Source organism: Catharus ustulatus, chromosome 4 (assembly GCF_009819885.2).
Source record: "Catharus ustulatus isolate bCatUst1 chromosome 4, bCatUst1.pri.v2, whole genome shotgun sequence".
NCBI classification, from domain to species: domain Eukaryota; kingdom Metazoa; phylum Chordata; class Aves; order Passeriformes; family Turdidae; genus Catharus; species Catharus ustulatus.
This window is the reverse complement of record NC_046224.1, coordinates 1,238,769-1,255,524: the sequence shown is the minus strand read 5'-3', so window position 1 is coordinate 1,255,524 and position 16,756 is coordinate 1,238,769. Positions and strand designations below refer to the sequence as shown.

Here is a 16,756-nt window from a genome sequence, read left to right as displayed (position 1 = left end):
GATAGAGGTCCCTGGGCATTGTCTCTGCTTGTTCCTTCATCTTAGTTTTAAGTGATATTTTTAAAATTAGTTAAAAAGTACCACAGTGCAGGTCACAAGTATTTAGTTATAAAGTCAAAAACAGAAAGAATAGAAATGTTAGTCTTAATTTCAAAATTACAATAAATTCTGTCACCACCTGTAATTTCACAGTGTGTATTACAGGGTTACCTCACGCTGCTGCCCAGCTCTGAATAAACATTCACTTATTAACTTTAAATGTTAGAGTCTTTTGGGATGGAATGGGATGGGATGGGATGGGATGGGATGGGATGGGATGGGATCCATGAGATGGGATCCATGGGATGGGATCCATGAGATGGGATGGGATGTCAATAAATTCTGTGACCACCTGTAATTTCACAGTGTGTATTAGAGGGTTACCTCACACTGCTGCCCAGCTCTGAATAAACATTCACTTCCTAACTTTAAATTGTTAGAGACTCTTTCGGGATGGGATGGGGTGGGATGGGATCCATGGGATGGGATGTCAATAAATTCTGAGACCACCTGTAATTTCACAGTGTGTTTTAGAGGGTTACCTCACGCTGCTGCCCAGCTCTGAATAAACATTCACTTCCTAACTTTAAATTATTAGAGAGTCTTTTGGGATGGGATGGGATGGGATCCATGGGATTGGATGGGATGGGATGGGAATAAATTCTGTGACCACCTGTAATTTCACAATGTGTATTAGGAGGTTACCTCACGCTGCTGCCCAGCTCTGAATAAACATTCACTTTCTAAATTTAAATTATTAGAGACTCTTTCAGGATGGGATGGGATGGGATGGGATGGGATGGGATGGGATCCATGGGATAGGATCCATGGGATGAGATGGGATCCATGGGATGAGATGGGATGGGATGGGATGGGATGGGATGGGATGGGATGGGATGGGATCCATGGGATGGGATCCATGGGATGGGATCCATGGGATGGGATCCATGGGATGGGATCCATGGGATGGGATGGGATCCATGGGATGGGATCCATGGCATGGGATGGGATCCATGGCATGGGATCCATGGGATGGGATCCATGGGATCCATGGGATCCATGGGATGGGATCCATGGGATGGGATGGGATCCATGGGATGAGATGGGATCCATGGGATGAGATGGGATCCATGGGATGGGATGGATGGGATGGGATCCATGGGATGGGATGGGATGTCAATAAATAGACTCTGTGATCACCTGTAATTTCACAGTGTGCATTACACAGTTACCCCACGCTGCTGCCCAGCCCTGAATCAACATCCACTTCCCAACTATAAACCACCAGCGACTCTCTCACCCCTCCCAGCCGAGTTTGGCACCAAGCCCCACTCCCATTTTGGTCCCTCCGTACCTGCAGCCGCCAGGTGCGCGGTGACCTCGTCGGCCGCCGTGGAGTTGAGGATGTCGGAGTCGTCGTAGGAGGTGTCCTCGGGCGAGGAGGGCGAGTCCTCGTCGGCGCTCAGCATGGCGTGCTCCGTGTAGGTGGCCACGTGCACCTGCTGCACCTGCTGCGCCACGGCGTGCGCCTCGATGGTGGCCATGTGCTCTGCCTGGCTCACCCCGTGCTCTTCCATCAAGAGGGGCTGGTGGAGGGGGGTGATAAAAGGAGAAGGGTGTGAGGAGTTTGGGGAAAATCCACGTTGCCTCTCTGTGCTGGAGGAAATGTCCCCAGGGGTTCTGCAGCCATGAGATTGTGTGTCTGCAGGTAAAGCTGGGACTTGGCTTTGGAGGAGCTCTGAGGGTGACACAAAATCTGCTCTGACACCAAGGATGATTCCAGACACGATCACTGAGGATGGAGAAAAACTCCAAAACAGCCCAAGCTACACCCCCTCCTCAGCTCAGAGCCCCTGAGTGCCACATCCAGGCATTCCTTGGACACTCCCAGGGATGGAGACTCCACCACCTCCCTGGGCAGCCCCTTCCAAGCCCTGAGCCCCCTTTCCATGGGGAAATTCCTGCTGCTGTCCACCCTGAGCTCCTCCTGTCCCTGTTCCCTGGGAGCAGATCTCAAATCCTCCCTGGTTGTCTCTCTGGGACTTGTGCAGAGCCACCAGGTCCCCCCCTGAGCCTCCTTTTCTCCAGGCTGAGCCCCTTCCCCAGCTTTTCCTGATTCTCCAGCTCCTTCCCATCTCCCTCAGCTTTTCCTGCTTCTCCAAACCCTTCCCATCTCCCTCAGCTTTTCCTGATTCTCCAAACCCTTCCCATCTCCCTCAGCTTTTCCTGGTTCTCCAAACCCTTCCCATCTCCCTCAGCTTTTCCTGGTTCTCCAAACCCTTCCCATCTCCCTCAGCTTTTCCTGGTTCTCCAAATCCTTCCCATCTCCCTCAGCTTTTCCTGATTTTCCAGACCCTTTCCCAGCTCCATTCCCACCTAGACACACTCCAGCCCCTCCAGGTCAGGAGGAGCCCAGAGGGGGACTCAGATCCCAGGCAAAGCCATCACAAACAGCACAAAAAGCTGATTTATTGAAGGCATCCAGTGGTAAAGCACTGAGCAGAGCAGCAGCTTACAGAGTCAGCAGGGCCCTGGACCACACACTGGGAGCACAGATCTGTGCAGAAGGACCAGGAGGGGAGGTGCAGGGATATTTTCAGTCTGTGCCTGCTGTACATTTGTGGAAAAGAAACAGCACATCCCTCAGATATTTCCAAACATGAGAATTAAAGCTTCAACCCTCAAAAAGATTCCCCAAAGGGAAGCACAAAGAGGTGATCAGCTGCAGGGAATGAGAAAATAAACAAAATAAAGATTCTGATGTTGCACAGTTGTGGAATTCCAGCTCCTGACTGACACCAGATCATGGAATGCCACAGAGGGATCAAGGAACCCAAAGCATTTTGGGTTTTGACCAAACAAAAAGGAGGTTGCAGCCAGGTGGGGTTGGTCTCTCCTCCCAAGCCACAGGACAAGAGGAAATGGGTTCAAGTTGTGCTGGGGAGATTCAGACAGGATTTTAGGGATTTTAGGGAATGTTTCTTGTCCAAAAGGGCTGTCAGTGGAACAGGGAAGTGCTGGAGTCCCCATCCCTGAAGGGATTCATGGGGACATGGTTTAGTGGTGGGGAAGGCCTGGAATATTCCAGGGACAGCAGAGTTGTTGTTGTGAGACTGGCACAAACCTACTGAGGCTGCAGCTAAAGCCAAGCCAGCTTCAGACTCCCAGTCCTCCCTAAAAAGCTGCTGGAGTTCCATGTCCAACCCTGTTTACAGCTTGGGGTGTAATATTAGAACCATCCCAAAATAGCAGGAGGTCAAACAGTGCCAGTGAGGAAGGGACTGAGACATTGAGGACACTGAGACAAACTGAAAATATCTGGTGGGAAAAACAATCAGCCCTGAGCTCCTTCCAAGAAACTCATTCTGCCATCAGCAGAGAGAAACAGGTGGGGAAAAAAATCTTTAAAGTAAATGCTTATGGACCAGTTTAATTCCTGAAAGGGGAAGTGCTTATAAAAATATGAGGATAAAATCACTCTCCTGAGTGTGGCAGGATTCCTCTGATGTCCTGTCAGCCCTGAGCAGAGCTGCACCACTGAAACCACCAGAAAACAACAGGAACTGGTTGTAAACCCCACAAATTCTACACCCAATTTAAACCCACATGGATTGACATGAAGGTCTCCCTGGGGGGATTGTAACAAATCATCATCAACCCATAAAAACCCCACAGAAATCATCCTCTACCATCACATCAGGTGCTTCAAACAGCCCAAAATAAAAATTCCACACCACAAAAAAATCCTGAGGAACAGCAGCACAATGGAAAAACTCCCTTAACACAGGCAGGGCCTGGAATTATTTCAAATCTTTATCCAACTGAAGAGATTTTGCTTCAGATGCTGCAGGAGAAAAGGCTGAGCCTGGAGAGGAGCATTTATCCTCTGCAATGTTAAATCATGAGGCCATTTTTACCAGCTCAGCCCACACCTCATTAATTTGAAACCCTGCTCAGATCTGCAATAAATAAAAAGAATCGCCGGGTCTCGCTTCTTTGGCGGTTTAAATAATGTTGGAAGGAAGGAAAAGAGGAATTAAATGGAGATTTGGAGACTCTTGTGAGGATGCATGAGAGGATCCAACCATCAAAGAGACCTTGGGGAATGCAGGGGAAAAGTTTAGAGGGAAATTGGGTAGATTCAGATCAGACAAAAGAAAAAAATTTTCCTCTGGAAGTGTCCAAGGCCAGGCTGGATGGGGCTTGGAGCAGCCACTTGTCACCCTGAAAAAAAAATAACTCAGTCTGGGTGAATCCTTAAAAAAAGAGAAATTGAGTGCCCTCCAAGAACTGGTTCAAGAACAACTTGAAAAAGGTCACATCAAAACCAGCAGTCTCTAAAATTCACCAGTGTTTGTCATTCTCAAGAAAACATCTGATTCCTGGATGTTAGGAAAATTAATGAGCAAATTAAAAATATAAGATCTTTACAGCCAGGACTGCCTTTTCTCTCCATGGTTCTAGAGACTGGTCTCTTATCATCATAAATTTAAAAGACTGGTTTTTCAATATTCTGTTTCATCCAGAAGATGCTCCATGATTTCTCTTTTCAGTTTGTCTAGGGTTACAATACAGGATGTGATCAATATTTATATTTAGAACATCCAGAATCAGTTCTGGGACTGATTCAGAACATCCAGAACCAGCTCTGGAACGGATTCAGAGCATCCAGAACCAGCTTCTGGGACTGATTTAGATTTAGAACATGCAGAATCAGGTTCTGGAACTGATTTAGATTTAGACGATCCAGAATCAGCTCTGGGACTGATTTAGATTTGGAACATCCAGAATCAGCTTCTGGGACTGATTCAGAACATCCAGAATCAGCTCTGGAACTGATTTAGGTTTGGAACATTCAAAATCAGCTTCTGGAATTGATTTAGAACACCCAGAACCAGGTCTGGAACTGATTTATATTTAGAACATCCAGAATCAAGCTCTGGGACTGATTCAGAACACCCAGAATCAGCTTCTGGAATTTATTTAGAACACCCAAAACCAGCTCTGGAACTGATTTAGACCATCCAGAATCAACTTCTGAAACTGATTTAGATTTGGAACATCCAGAATCAGCTCTGGGACTGATTTAGGATATCCAGAGTCAGCTTCTGGAACTGATTTAGATTTAGAGCATCTAGAATCAGCTCTGGAACTGATTTAGATTTAGAAGATTCAGAATCAGCTTCTGGAATTGATTTAGAAGATCCAGAATCAGCTTCTGGGACTGATTTAGAAGATCCAGAATCAGCTTCTGGGACTGATTTAGATTTGGAATATCCAGAATCAGCTCTGGAACTGATTCAGAACATCCAGAATCAGCTCTGGAACTGATTTAGATTCAGAACATCCAGAACCAGCTCTGGAACTGATTTAGATTTGGAACATCCAAAATCAGCTCTGGAACTGATTTAGATTCAGAACATCCAGAACCAGCTCTGGAACTGATTTAGATTTGGAACATCCAAAATCAGCTCTGGAATTGATTTAGATTCAGAACATCCAGAATTAGGCTCTGGAACTGATTCAGAACATCCAGAATCAGCTTCTGGAACTGATTTAGGTTTGGAACATTCAGAATCAGCTTCTGGAACTGATTTAGAACATTCAGAATCAGCTCTGGAACTGATTTAGACCATCCAGAATCAACTTCTGGGACTGATTTAGATTTGGAACATCCAGAATCAGCTTCTGGGACTGATTTAGGATATCCAGAGTCAGCTTCTGGAACTGATTCAGAACATCCAGAACCAGCTCTGGAACTTATTCAGAACATCCAGAACCAGCTCTGGAACTGATTTATTTAGGACATCCAGAATCAACTTCTGAAACTGATTTAGATTCAGAACATCCAGAATCAGCTCTGGAACTGATTTATTTAGAACATCCAGAATCAGCTCTGGAACTGGTTTAGATTCAGAACATCCAGAAGCAGGCTGTGGAGCTGCTCGCTGCAGGGAGCTGTGGCGCTTCCTGCCTGAATTCTGCTCCATCTCCACGAAGCACAGAGCAAGGCTGGAGCATTTTGCAGCTCCCCCAAACCCTGCTGCTGGCCCCCAGGATTTCCCCCACGCTGCTCTGAGCTGCTCCTCACTCCCAGCAGGGGCAGGAAAACCCCACTCCCATTTAATTTCAGATCTACCAACCGTTTGTGGCTGCCTCAGCTCCTCCTCCTCCTCCCTGCACAGCTCAGGGGGGAATCAAAAGCACCTCTGGTGATCTGGGCTGACCTGATGGGAAGGAGATTTCTCACTCAACTGGGTCATACTTGGTGGATTCAACCAGATTAAAAAGCACTTCCCCTGCTCACTCAGTGCTCAGGAATGTGTGATTGGAAAAGCTGCTCTCAACTCCCATCCCACAAACTCCAATTTCCCTGCAGAGGCAGCCTGGGATAATTAGTGAGGGAAAACTGAGCAAGGAATCAATCTAATAAAATCAAATCTAATAAAATCAAATTAAATCTAATAAAATCAGTGGAATTATAGCTCTGAGATTGTCCACTCCTGCTTTTCCTGTGCTGGCACAAGATCCTTGATGCAGTTTTTTTTTTTAGGAGATACATCCTGGTTTTTCACCTGCACATTTCTGATAAATCACATTTGGATGGTCACAGCCAACCTCTCCTGGGAGCAAACACAAATCCAGGGATGGAATTCCAGGATTTTCACCAGGAGCTGTGGCTGAGATCAGTGGTGTCCAACAAACCTCGTTAGTCTGGAAAGATTTGGGATTTCCCTGGGATGAGAGTGGCCAGAATGAGCTGGGTTTGGGATTAAAAAGGAAAGAACTGAGCTGGTTTGGGATGAAAAAGGAAAGAACTGAGCTGATTTTGGATTAGAATCCAAATTCCAGACCTTCTCCTGGTCTTTTCTCCATGAGGACAGGATTAAAAAAATGTCCAGGTGTCCCCAGCAGGTGATTCCAGACTCCCAACCATGCAGGTGCAGCTTTTCCTGTGATTCCCACAGCACTGGCATCTCTCACTGGGTAAATATCACTCATTAATTTGTCTTTAGGGTGAGTTTGATACCACTTTTGTATAAAACTGTGCCTAGAGGGACTCACCCCTGATAAGCAAACACCATTCACCAGGATAAGCTTGATTCATATCTCAATGATTACCACAACTCATGGAAAATGCCAATTTAAATACCACAATCCCATTTTCCACAGGGAAAAAAAAACCTCCCTTGTTCATGGGGAAAATTTTGAAATAGAAAACAGTTTTTTATTTTTGTTTTTTTTTTTTTCCTGGTGGAAGCTGTGCAAGGTTTTGGATGGGAAAGACTTTGCAGCACTGGAGACACTGACTCCTGTCAGCACAACTGATACCAGACAAAAACCAAGATAAGACAACTCCAATTTATTCCCTTCCTATCAAGATTGAAGTGAACATCTTCTTTTGCACAGAGGTGGTGACTCAAGCAGCAGGAGGAACAACAGGAACCGGCTCTGGTTCCACAGCGTCCTCCTGTGGCATCTCATTAGTAAAATGATCCTTTTAATTAGCATGGGGAACCAAAAAAAATCCCAGTGCTCCCCGAAATCCCATGGATTCCAGCAAACAAAACCAAAATTCCTGTCACAGTCTCACACCAAAGAGCAAAGAAATCCCCCTGCAGGAAAAAATTGAGGTCTGGAAAAGAAACAAAGAGGATTTCACAGGTACTTAGAGGATAAAATCTGCTTTTGGCTGAGAGCTGCCATGGGGTGATGTGGTGGGACACTCACAGTGATTTAATTTCTGCACTAAATTTCAGATATTTAGCACCAAACACCAGCAGGAAGCTGAACAACAAGGATGAGGTGGATTCTTGAGTCCTCTTGGAGACTCTTCTCAAGCTTTGGCACCAAGAAATAATATCCCAGTGGGGTCAGCCCTACCCAGGAAAAACCCAGGAATTAAAAAAAACCACATTTCATGTTTGGGAATCCACATCCCAGCCCGTGCCAGGCGAGTGTAACCCAAACCTGGCAGTGAAACTGCACCCCAGAACTGGAAACCAGAGGGTGGAATTCTCATTTAGCATTCCTGAGCTTGCCTGGGCTCTGCAGCTCCCACAGGGAATGTTTTTGGTGACTCCCCCTCCCCAGCACCTTTATTCCTGAAACCTTTCTGCAGGATGTGTGCTCTGCCACAAATTCAGAATAAATTCTCTGAGCTATTTGCACCTCACACACTCCTGCATTTTCAGAGCCACACAGAAATCCCAATTTTAACCTCTTTTCTCCAGAGCTGCAGAACCCAGGAGTTGTTTTAACTCACTTAATTCATCTTTAGCCAATTCAGCTTTTTTTAATTAACAGCCAGAAGTGGAAGAATTCTTAACCCAACAAGCACAGTTTGGGGCTGGTTTTACATTCCTGGCTCAGCACAGAGCACAACCCTTGGGATTACTGCTGGAAAAGACAGAGCAGGGCCCTTGCTGCTGCTGGAAGGTGCAAACATTCCCAGTTTTAATCCTCTTTTCTGGACAGAGAGGATTAGTGGTTCTGCTGGGCTGCCCCAGCAGAGGGGAATGGCAGGGGGTGACACAGGAAGGGTTTGGGGACAGGGGGTGGCAGAGATGCAAGGAGCAGCACCTGGGGAGATGCTGAACTGGGAATGAGCCCCAGGATCTGGGATCCTGCCCAGACACCCCAACAATCCCACCCTGGGAGTGCTGCCCAAACACTCCTGGAGCCCTGGGCAGTGCCCAGCACCCTCTGCAAAAACGTTTCTGTGATTTCCAGCCTGATATCCAACCTGAGCCACCTTTTTGTGCCATTCCCTCAATCCTGGTCAGAGCACAGACCCTTCAGCCTCCTCTCCAGGCTGGACAAACCAAATCCCCTCAGCTGCTCCTCCTGCAGCCCCTCCATCCCTAAGTCCCTCTCTCATTCCTCTGTACATTTTTTTTCCTGCCCAGAACGATGCTGGATCACCTTAAGGATGTGAAATGAACTCAACAAGATCTGAACATGGTTCAATTTCCACCCCAAATGGCAGCCTGGCCACCCCTTCTTGGAGCTCAAGGGGTTAAAGAACGTCTCTGCTTGGCTGATATGCACTTGAGGAGGGAAAATTCCCCAGAAAATCCACTGGGAACTAATGAACAGAAGGACCTGGAGCAGTTCCCAGCCTGGGAGAGTTGGGAATGCTCACCTGGAGAAGGGAAGGATGCAGGGAGAGCTTCCAGAACATTCCAGGGGCTCCAGGAGAGCTGGAGAGGGATTGGGGACAAGGGACAGGACCCAGGGAATGGGGAAAGGGGAGATTGGGGAAGGAATTCCTGGAATTGCCAGAGAATCCCTGGATCCCTGCAGTGGCCAAGGAAGGATTGGAGCAGCCTGGGATGCTGGGAGGTGTCCCTGCCATGAGCTTGGAGCTCCCTGCCCAGGCAAGGCAGGCCAGGATTGTGGGATTCAGGACACTCAGAATCCATGCAGAGGGATTGGGATGGAAAGTGGGGATAGAAAAGAGAGGCCCAGGGAAGGGAGAGCCTTGATGGTTTGCTGAGATTGCAAGGGAAGGCCCTGGATGCATCAATTCCTTGGAGAGGAGATGGATCCAATGTCAGGTTCTGGAGAGCTGGGAATTGCCAGGCTGGAGAAGGGAAGGATGCAGGGAGAGCTTCCAGAACATTCCAGGGGCTCCAGGAGAGCTGGAGAGGGACTGGGGACAAGGGACAGGACACAGGGAATGGGAAAAGGAATTCCTGGAATTGCCAGAGCATCCCTGGAATGTCCCAGGTTGAACATTGGGACTGGAGCACCTGGGACAGTGGGAATTGTCCCTGCCATGGCACAGGATGAGCTTTAAGTTCCTCCCAACCCAAACCATTCCACAGCTCCATGATGAAAACATTCCCTGTGCAAACAACACAGCAGGCACAGGGAGAAAATCCTGGGGAATCCCACATCACACTCCCAGCCTCACATCCAACACCACCAACATCAACATCTGTGTTTTCTGGAGGGACAAAAATGCATTTCCAGCCCAGTTCCACCAGGGAGATTTGGCTGCAAGTCAAATGTTCAGGTTTAAAGCACCTGCAAGCTGGGTTTAAATGCTGATCCCAGCCCAACACTTCTCTCTCCTCAGTGGCAGAGCCTGCTGAACAGGCTGGGTGCTCTCTGTCCCTGCTCCCACACGGGCACAGGGGACTCTGCAGAGCCACACACACCCAGAGCAGCAGAGCCAAGCTGGAACTGCAGCCCTGACCCACCCTGGCTCTGCTTTTCCTGATGCAAATCCTGTGGGAATTCCAAACTCCTGCAAAAACAAGAATTGACTGTGGAGTTTTATTTGCTGCCACATTTTGTTCTTTAGGTGTCTTTTACATCTCTCCACAAGCTTCTGATTATCAGGGCTGAAATATTCCAACCATTCCCAGGGAAATTCACTGTTTCCTTCTGGACCAAATTCACTGATTTGCCCCTAAGTCCATGGGAATGCTCATGATGCAGAATTAATGAGCCAGAAAATAACAAAATAACCCAACTTTCAACCCAAAGCAGAGCTCTGAATCCACCAGTTCCTCCTAGGGAGGGAAGGGAGCAGCATTATTTAAATCCTTTCCAAAGGGAAATCAGGATTTTCCTGGTGCCCAAGGAAGAAGCAGCAGGAGATTCTAAAGCCAACACCAGGAATAAACTGAATTTACACAGCATTTCCCAGCATCAATAAAACATGGGCACTCTGGGCTGGGGTTCTGCAAGTATTTTTGACCCAGAGAATGGGGAAGTTTTCCAAGTTTGATTCCTTTAATTAGATGGTTGTGTAATGAACAGTGGGAGGGACTGGATTGGGGACAAGCAAACGTGGTTTGGGAGTGAAAAAAAACCAATTCTGTGGGTTCTCCCTTCTGTGCTTGAGGTCAGCACTGAAAAAGTTGAGTTTTCCTCCAGCCTGCAGGATCTGAGCAACCCATTTATTATTTATAGGTAGCACACAAACAGGTAAAAGAATTCACACATCTGCCAAACAAAAAGAATTCTCTGAAGCAAGGAGATTCCTGCTTCCATCCCCCAGCACAAAAAGTGGAATTTCCCACTCTGAGATGGAATTCACCTCACCATGCTGAGCATCCTGAGGGGTTTTGTACAGCTACATCTTTTTTTAGGGATAAAAACCAAGATGGAATTTCATTGACATCAAAATGTCAGCGTGGCTCAGAGCTGTGAGCTGCACCCAGCACAGCCTGCAGCTCCTGGATTCCCTCCTGGAATTCTTGGATTCCTTTCTCAGAGCCTGGTAAACAACTCACCCACAACAAACTCAGAGCAGCCTCAGAATCCTTCCCAAAAAAAAAAACTGTCCACCTGGCAACTGGATCAGTTTTTGGGGAAAAAAATAAAAAATAGATGGAGCAGAAGTGGAAAAAACACAAATATTGAGCCTCACTGCAGTGGGTACAGAACAAATCTGAATTTCCTGGGTGGTCCAGGTTAACCTGGACAGGTCAGAAATTTCCCCACCCCTGGATTTAAAACTTTTCTGACACTTCTGGAGGAAGTTTTAGTTTCAAGAGATAGAAGACACCAAAGATGTTCTGAGTTTTAGAGTTTGCAATATTTGGAAAGCAGAGGGGTTTGGCCAGGATTTATTTACCTGGGTTGGATTCTGATGGAAAAAGGAGGTGATGAAGATATTCTGAGAACAGGCACATCAATTTAATCACTCAAATAAGTGATAAATGGAGCAGGGCAGGGTGTGGATTTAATGCTCTGTGGGAAAGCATTAAAATGACCCAACAAAAATCTGAATTCCAACCCTAAGAGGATGGAATCCCTTTAAACACACACAGGGACAGGGGGAATGGCTGGAGCTGTGTCAGGGGGTTAGGACAGATTTTGGGAAAAGGTTCTTCCCCCAGGGGAACTCAACAGCACAAGTGAAATCCCCACTGTGCAGCAGAAGTTATTTTAAAACCATAAAAATGTGGTTTAAATGATATTAAATATCTTGGGCACTGGGTAATGGGGAACACAAAATATCTGAACACAAAATATCTGAACTGTTTTTTTTTTTTTTTCCCCACAGAGCAACTTCAGAAGATAAAGTCCAAGGCTGAACTTGACAGAACTCCCTGCACCAAAAATCATCAACACAACTCCACCACTCCCACTGACAGCACAAAGTGTTCTCACACAGAAAAAATAAAAAAAAAAAAGTCTGGATTGAACTTGGTAAAAGGGATTCAGGAGCCCAGCAGAGCTCACTCCTGGAAAACACTTCCCCAGATCAGAATTAATAATTCCCAAACTCTCCATGGCAATCTCCCTGCTTTGGAAAATATGGAAATATTCCCAGAGCTTGTGCATGGACATGAATTGGACACCAAGAGTGATCCCAGTGCTCCCAGTCTGGGGATTCCTTGGTTTTCCTGAAACATTCCAGGCCTTGCCAGAAGTTAAAGTGCCAGGAAAAAAGCTCCTGAGAGAAACAAAAGTGATGAAATCCCAACAGGAGAAGAATTCCTCACTCCAAGACACCTGTGGGACATCAGGGCAGGGAATTCCAGAGTCTGGACAGCTCCAGGGATGGGAATTCCACAAAAACAATTCCAGGGATGGGGATCCCACAAAAACAATTCCAGGGATGGGGATTCCAGAACAACCCCAGGGATGGGGATTTTGAACAATTCCAGGGATGGGGATCCCAGAACAGTTCCAGGGATGGGGATCCCACAACAACTCCAAGGATGGGGATTTTGAACAATTCCAGGGATGGGGATCCCACAAAAACAACTCCAGGGATGGGGATCCTACAACAACAATTCCAGGGATGGGGATCCCAGAACTCCAGGGATGGAAATTTTGAACAATTCCAGGGATGGGAATCCCACAACAACAATTCCAGGCATGGGGATTTTGAACAATTCCAGGGATGGGGATTTTGAACAATTCCAGGGATGGGGATCCCACAACAACATTCCAGGGATGGGGATTTTAAACAATTCCAGGGATGGGGATTTTAAACAATTCCAGGGATGGGGATTTTAAACAATTCCAGGGATGGGGATCCCAGAACAACAACCCCAGGGATGGGGATTTTGAACAATTCCAGGGATGGGGATTTTGAACAATTCCAGGGATGGGGATTTTGAACAATTCCAGGGATGGGAACCCAGAACTCCAGGGATGGGATCCCACAACAATTCCAGGGATGGGGATTTTGAACAATTCCAGGGACGGGGATCCCACAAAAACAACTCCAGGGATGGGGATCCCAGAACAACAATTCCAGGGATGGAGATCCCACAAAAACAACTCCAGGGATTGGGATTCCAGAACAACAATTCGAGGGATGGGGACTTTGAACAATTCCAGGGATGGGGATCCCACAACAACTCCAGGGATGGGGATCCCAGAAAAACTCCAGGGATGGGGATTTTGAACAATTCCAGGCATGGGGATCCCACAACAACAATTCCAGGGATGGGGATTTTGAACAATTCCAGGGATGGGGATCCTACAAAAACAACTGCAGGGATGGGGATCCCACAACAACAATTCCAGGGATGGGGATTTTAAACAATTCCAGGGATGGGGATTTTGAACAACTCCAGGGATTGGGATTTTGAACAATTCCAGGGATGGGGATCCCACAACAATTCCAGGGATGGGATCCTACAACAACAATTCCAGGGATAGGGATTTTGAACAACTCCAGGGATGGGGATCCCTGAACAATTCCAGGGATTGGGATCCCAGCACATCCCTGGGCTCTCTCCACAGCTTAATCCCCCAAATTTTCCTGATGGAGCCACTCAGAGGTGCAGCCTCCAATCCACACCAAGGAATCTCCCTGGGAGAGTTGGGGTTTCCAGAATTAATTTAGTTTCTAGAATGGGGTGTTTGTTGTTCTGTGTCAGATCATGCATTCCCTAAATCCTAAAAAATCCCCAGAGCTGCACAGAACCCACAGGGATGAGGCTGAGGCTCCCAGGTCACCAGAAAACCTCACAAAACCATGTGAGGCTCATGAAGAACAACCAGGGTGCAATAAAACTCCATAAAAACCACCTGAGACGCTCTGCACAACACCAAACACGTGGAGAAATCACAGAGGCTCCAACCTGGCCTTGGACACTTCCAGGATGGATGGAGAAAATTTAAAAATTGAAAAATCAGCTCTACAACCCTCAGCTTTCCATCATGCACTTCCTCTTTCACCCTTGACAGAAATAAACCCAAAAACCAAAATAATTGCTCCCAGTTTTACCACCAGCACGAAAATTTTAATTTAAGAGATGAACAATTCTCTCACCTATTTCCTTATATTATTTGGGAATTGAAAATTTACTAAAGGAGCAATTGTGATGTGGATAAAGGAGAATAAAGTGAGGATGAACCTGGGAATCCTCTCAGGATGTGGGAACAGGGTTTAAAACCACGCTCAGAGAGGCTCAGAAACAAAACCACAACAGCCAGGCCCTGCCTAAGGGATTAAAAATCCCAAATTCTGGAAAGAACAGTTCAGTGAAAAAAAAAAAATAAAAATATATAAATAAATATATAATATATAAATAAAAAATATAAATAAAATATAAAAATATAAAGCAGAGTTCACAGACTTGAACAGAGAAAACATTTCCCCATGCACTGAAAATCATCTGTAGCTGCAGGAAGAGTCTTGAGCTGAATTATTTCTGTCCCTTAATTATTATTTACTTTAAAAAGGTCTTGAGCACCTCAGCCACAGCCACGAATTTTAGAGCCCTTTTTTAGTTTTTACACCCCTTTTTACAGGTGATTTACACCCCTTTTTTGGGTGTGTTAATGGAGGGAGCAAAATTAAAAAAAAAAAAAGCAAAGAAAAATAAAGGGGAGGGGAGAAGGAGGGGAAAAAGGATGACAGGAAAAAAAAGGAGGGAAAAAGGAGAATGAAGGGGAATTTCATCAATGAGCTCAGAGGGCTTTTCCAACCTAATTGGTTCTGTGATTTTGGGGAAAAAATAGGAGGTGAAGGGGAAAAAAAGGAAGAGGAACTTCAGCAAGGTTGAACTCATTTATCTCTGAGGACTTTTAAAAACTAATTGATTATTGGGAGGGGAAGATGAAGGGGAAAAATAGGGTGAAGGGGAAAAAATGAGGGGGTGAAGAGTAAAAAATACAGAGGGTAAAGAGTAAAATATGGGGGTGAAGAGTAAAAAAATGAGGGGGTAAAGAGTGAAAAATAGAGGGGGTGAAGAGTAAAAAAATGGGGGTGAAGAGTAAAAAATACAGAGGGTGAAGAGTAAAAAATACAGAGGGTGAAGAGTAAAAAAATGAGGGGGTAAAGAGTAATAAAATGGGGGTGAAGAGTAAAAAAATGGGGGCGTGAAGAGTAAAAAATAGAGGGGGTAAAGAGTAAAATTGGGGGTGAAGAGTAAAAAAATGGGGGTGAAGAGTAAAAAAATTGAGGGGACAAAGAGAAAAAAATGGGGGTGAAGAATAAAAAAAATGAGAGGGTGAAGAGTAATAAAATGGGGGTGAAGGGAAAAAAAAGAGAGGGTGTGAAGAGTAAAAAAACGGGAGTGAAAACAAAAAAGTGGGGGTGAAGGCAAAATAAAAGTGGGTGAAGGCAAAAAAAAGGAGTGGTGAAGAAAAAAAAAGGAGCGTGAAGGGGTAAAATAATTGAAAGATAACGGAGAGAAAAAAAAAAAAAAATGGTGGTGAGGGCTCCAAGCAGGAAAGCCGGGGCTCCGAGAATAGCAGGAAAAAGGGCGAAGCCAAAGCCCCGCCAATGTCTGCGGCCGCGGCCCGAGCTCCCCGCCGGGCCCGCAGCTCCGAGGCCGCCCCGCAGCCGCCGCCCCCCGGCCCGAGCCCCCCTCACGGCCGCCCCCGCCGCCCGTCCCGGTCCCCCCGCGCCGCCCCAGCCCCGGGCTGGCCCCGCGGGCCCGGCGCGGCCGGGCGGTCGCGGCCGCCGGGGGAGCGGGTGCGGGCGGCGGGGGCCCCGCGTTGGTGCGGCTGCGCCGGGGCTGGAGGAGATTGCGCGGTAGGACGCTCACCTCAGAGCGGCTGCGCTGCGGCGGGCCCGCGCCGCGGGGCCGCGGCGGGCGGAGGGCGGGCGGCGGGCGAGCGGGGCGGCGGCGCGAGTCGCCCTCGGCCGCCGCGGTGGCGAGCGCGGGAGGCGGGGACCGGCGGCGGCGGCGGCGGCGGAGGAGGCCGGGGACAGCGAGAGGGGGGGAGCGGGACGTATGGCGTCATAGCGCCGCGCCGCCGCCATCTTGGGGAGGGCGAGGGCGGCCATGAGGGGGAGGTCGGGAGGGGGCGCCATGTTGGGGAGGGGGCGGGGCCGCCGCCATCTTGGGAAGGTCGCGGCCGTTCCCGCCTCAGGGGCGCTGAGGGACGCGCGGCCTCGGCTGAATTTTTATTTTTTTCCATATTTTTGGCGAAAAAACCGGTGTAAAATAGATTTTTTTCCTTATTTTTTAGGGGAAAACCCAGTTTAAAATGGAATTTGCGGAAAAATAGATTTTAAATTTTCTTTTTGGCCATATTTTTGATGGGAAAATCCAGTTTAAAATGGAAGCTGTGGAAAAATCAGTATAAAATAAATTTTTTTTCCCCCATATTGTTTAGGGGAAAATCCAGTTTAAAATGGAAGTTGCGGAAAAATCAGTTTTAATTTTTTTTTTTGGCCATATTTTTGGTGGGAAAATCCAGTTTAAAATGGAAGCTGTGGAAAAATCAAATTTTTTTTTTTGCCGTATTTTTGATGGGAAAATCCAGTGTAAAATGGAAGTTA

At 47.0% G+C, this 16,756-nt stretch overlaps 1 protein-coding gene across 3 annotated transcripts in view; it reads right to left on the bottom strand.

Moving 5' to 3' along the window:
- Positions 1-16,046, bottom strand: part of LOC116996015 (nuclear respiratory factor 1) — a 71,628-nt gene extending 55,582 nt beyond the window's left edge. Inside the window, exons 1-2 of one of the 3 annotated variants that reach the window (XM_033059181.1) lie at positions 16,017-16,046; positions 1,394-1,625 (exon numbers count right to left, since the gene is read on the bottom strand). In XM_033059181.1, the coding sequence (XP_032915072.1) occupies positions 1,394-1,616 (223 nt within the window). In that variant the 5' untranslated portion in view covers positions 1,617-1,625; positions 16,017-16,046. Of the gene's footprint in view, positions 1-1,393; positions 1,626-2,555; positions 3,806-14,378; positions 14,434-16,016 lie in introns of those variants that run through there. The other 2 variants (XM_033059182.2, XM_033059179.1) reach the window with 2 other exon arrangements.
- Between the last annotated feature and the right edge of the window lie 710 nt (positions 16,047-16,756).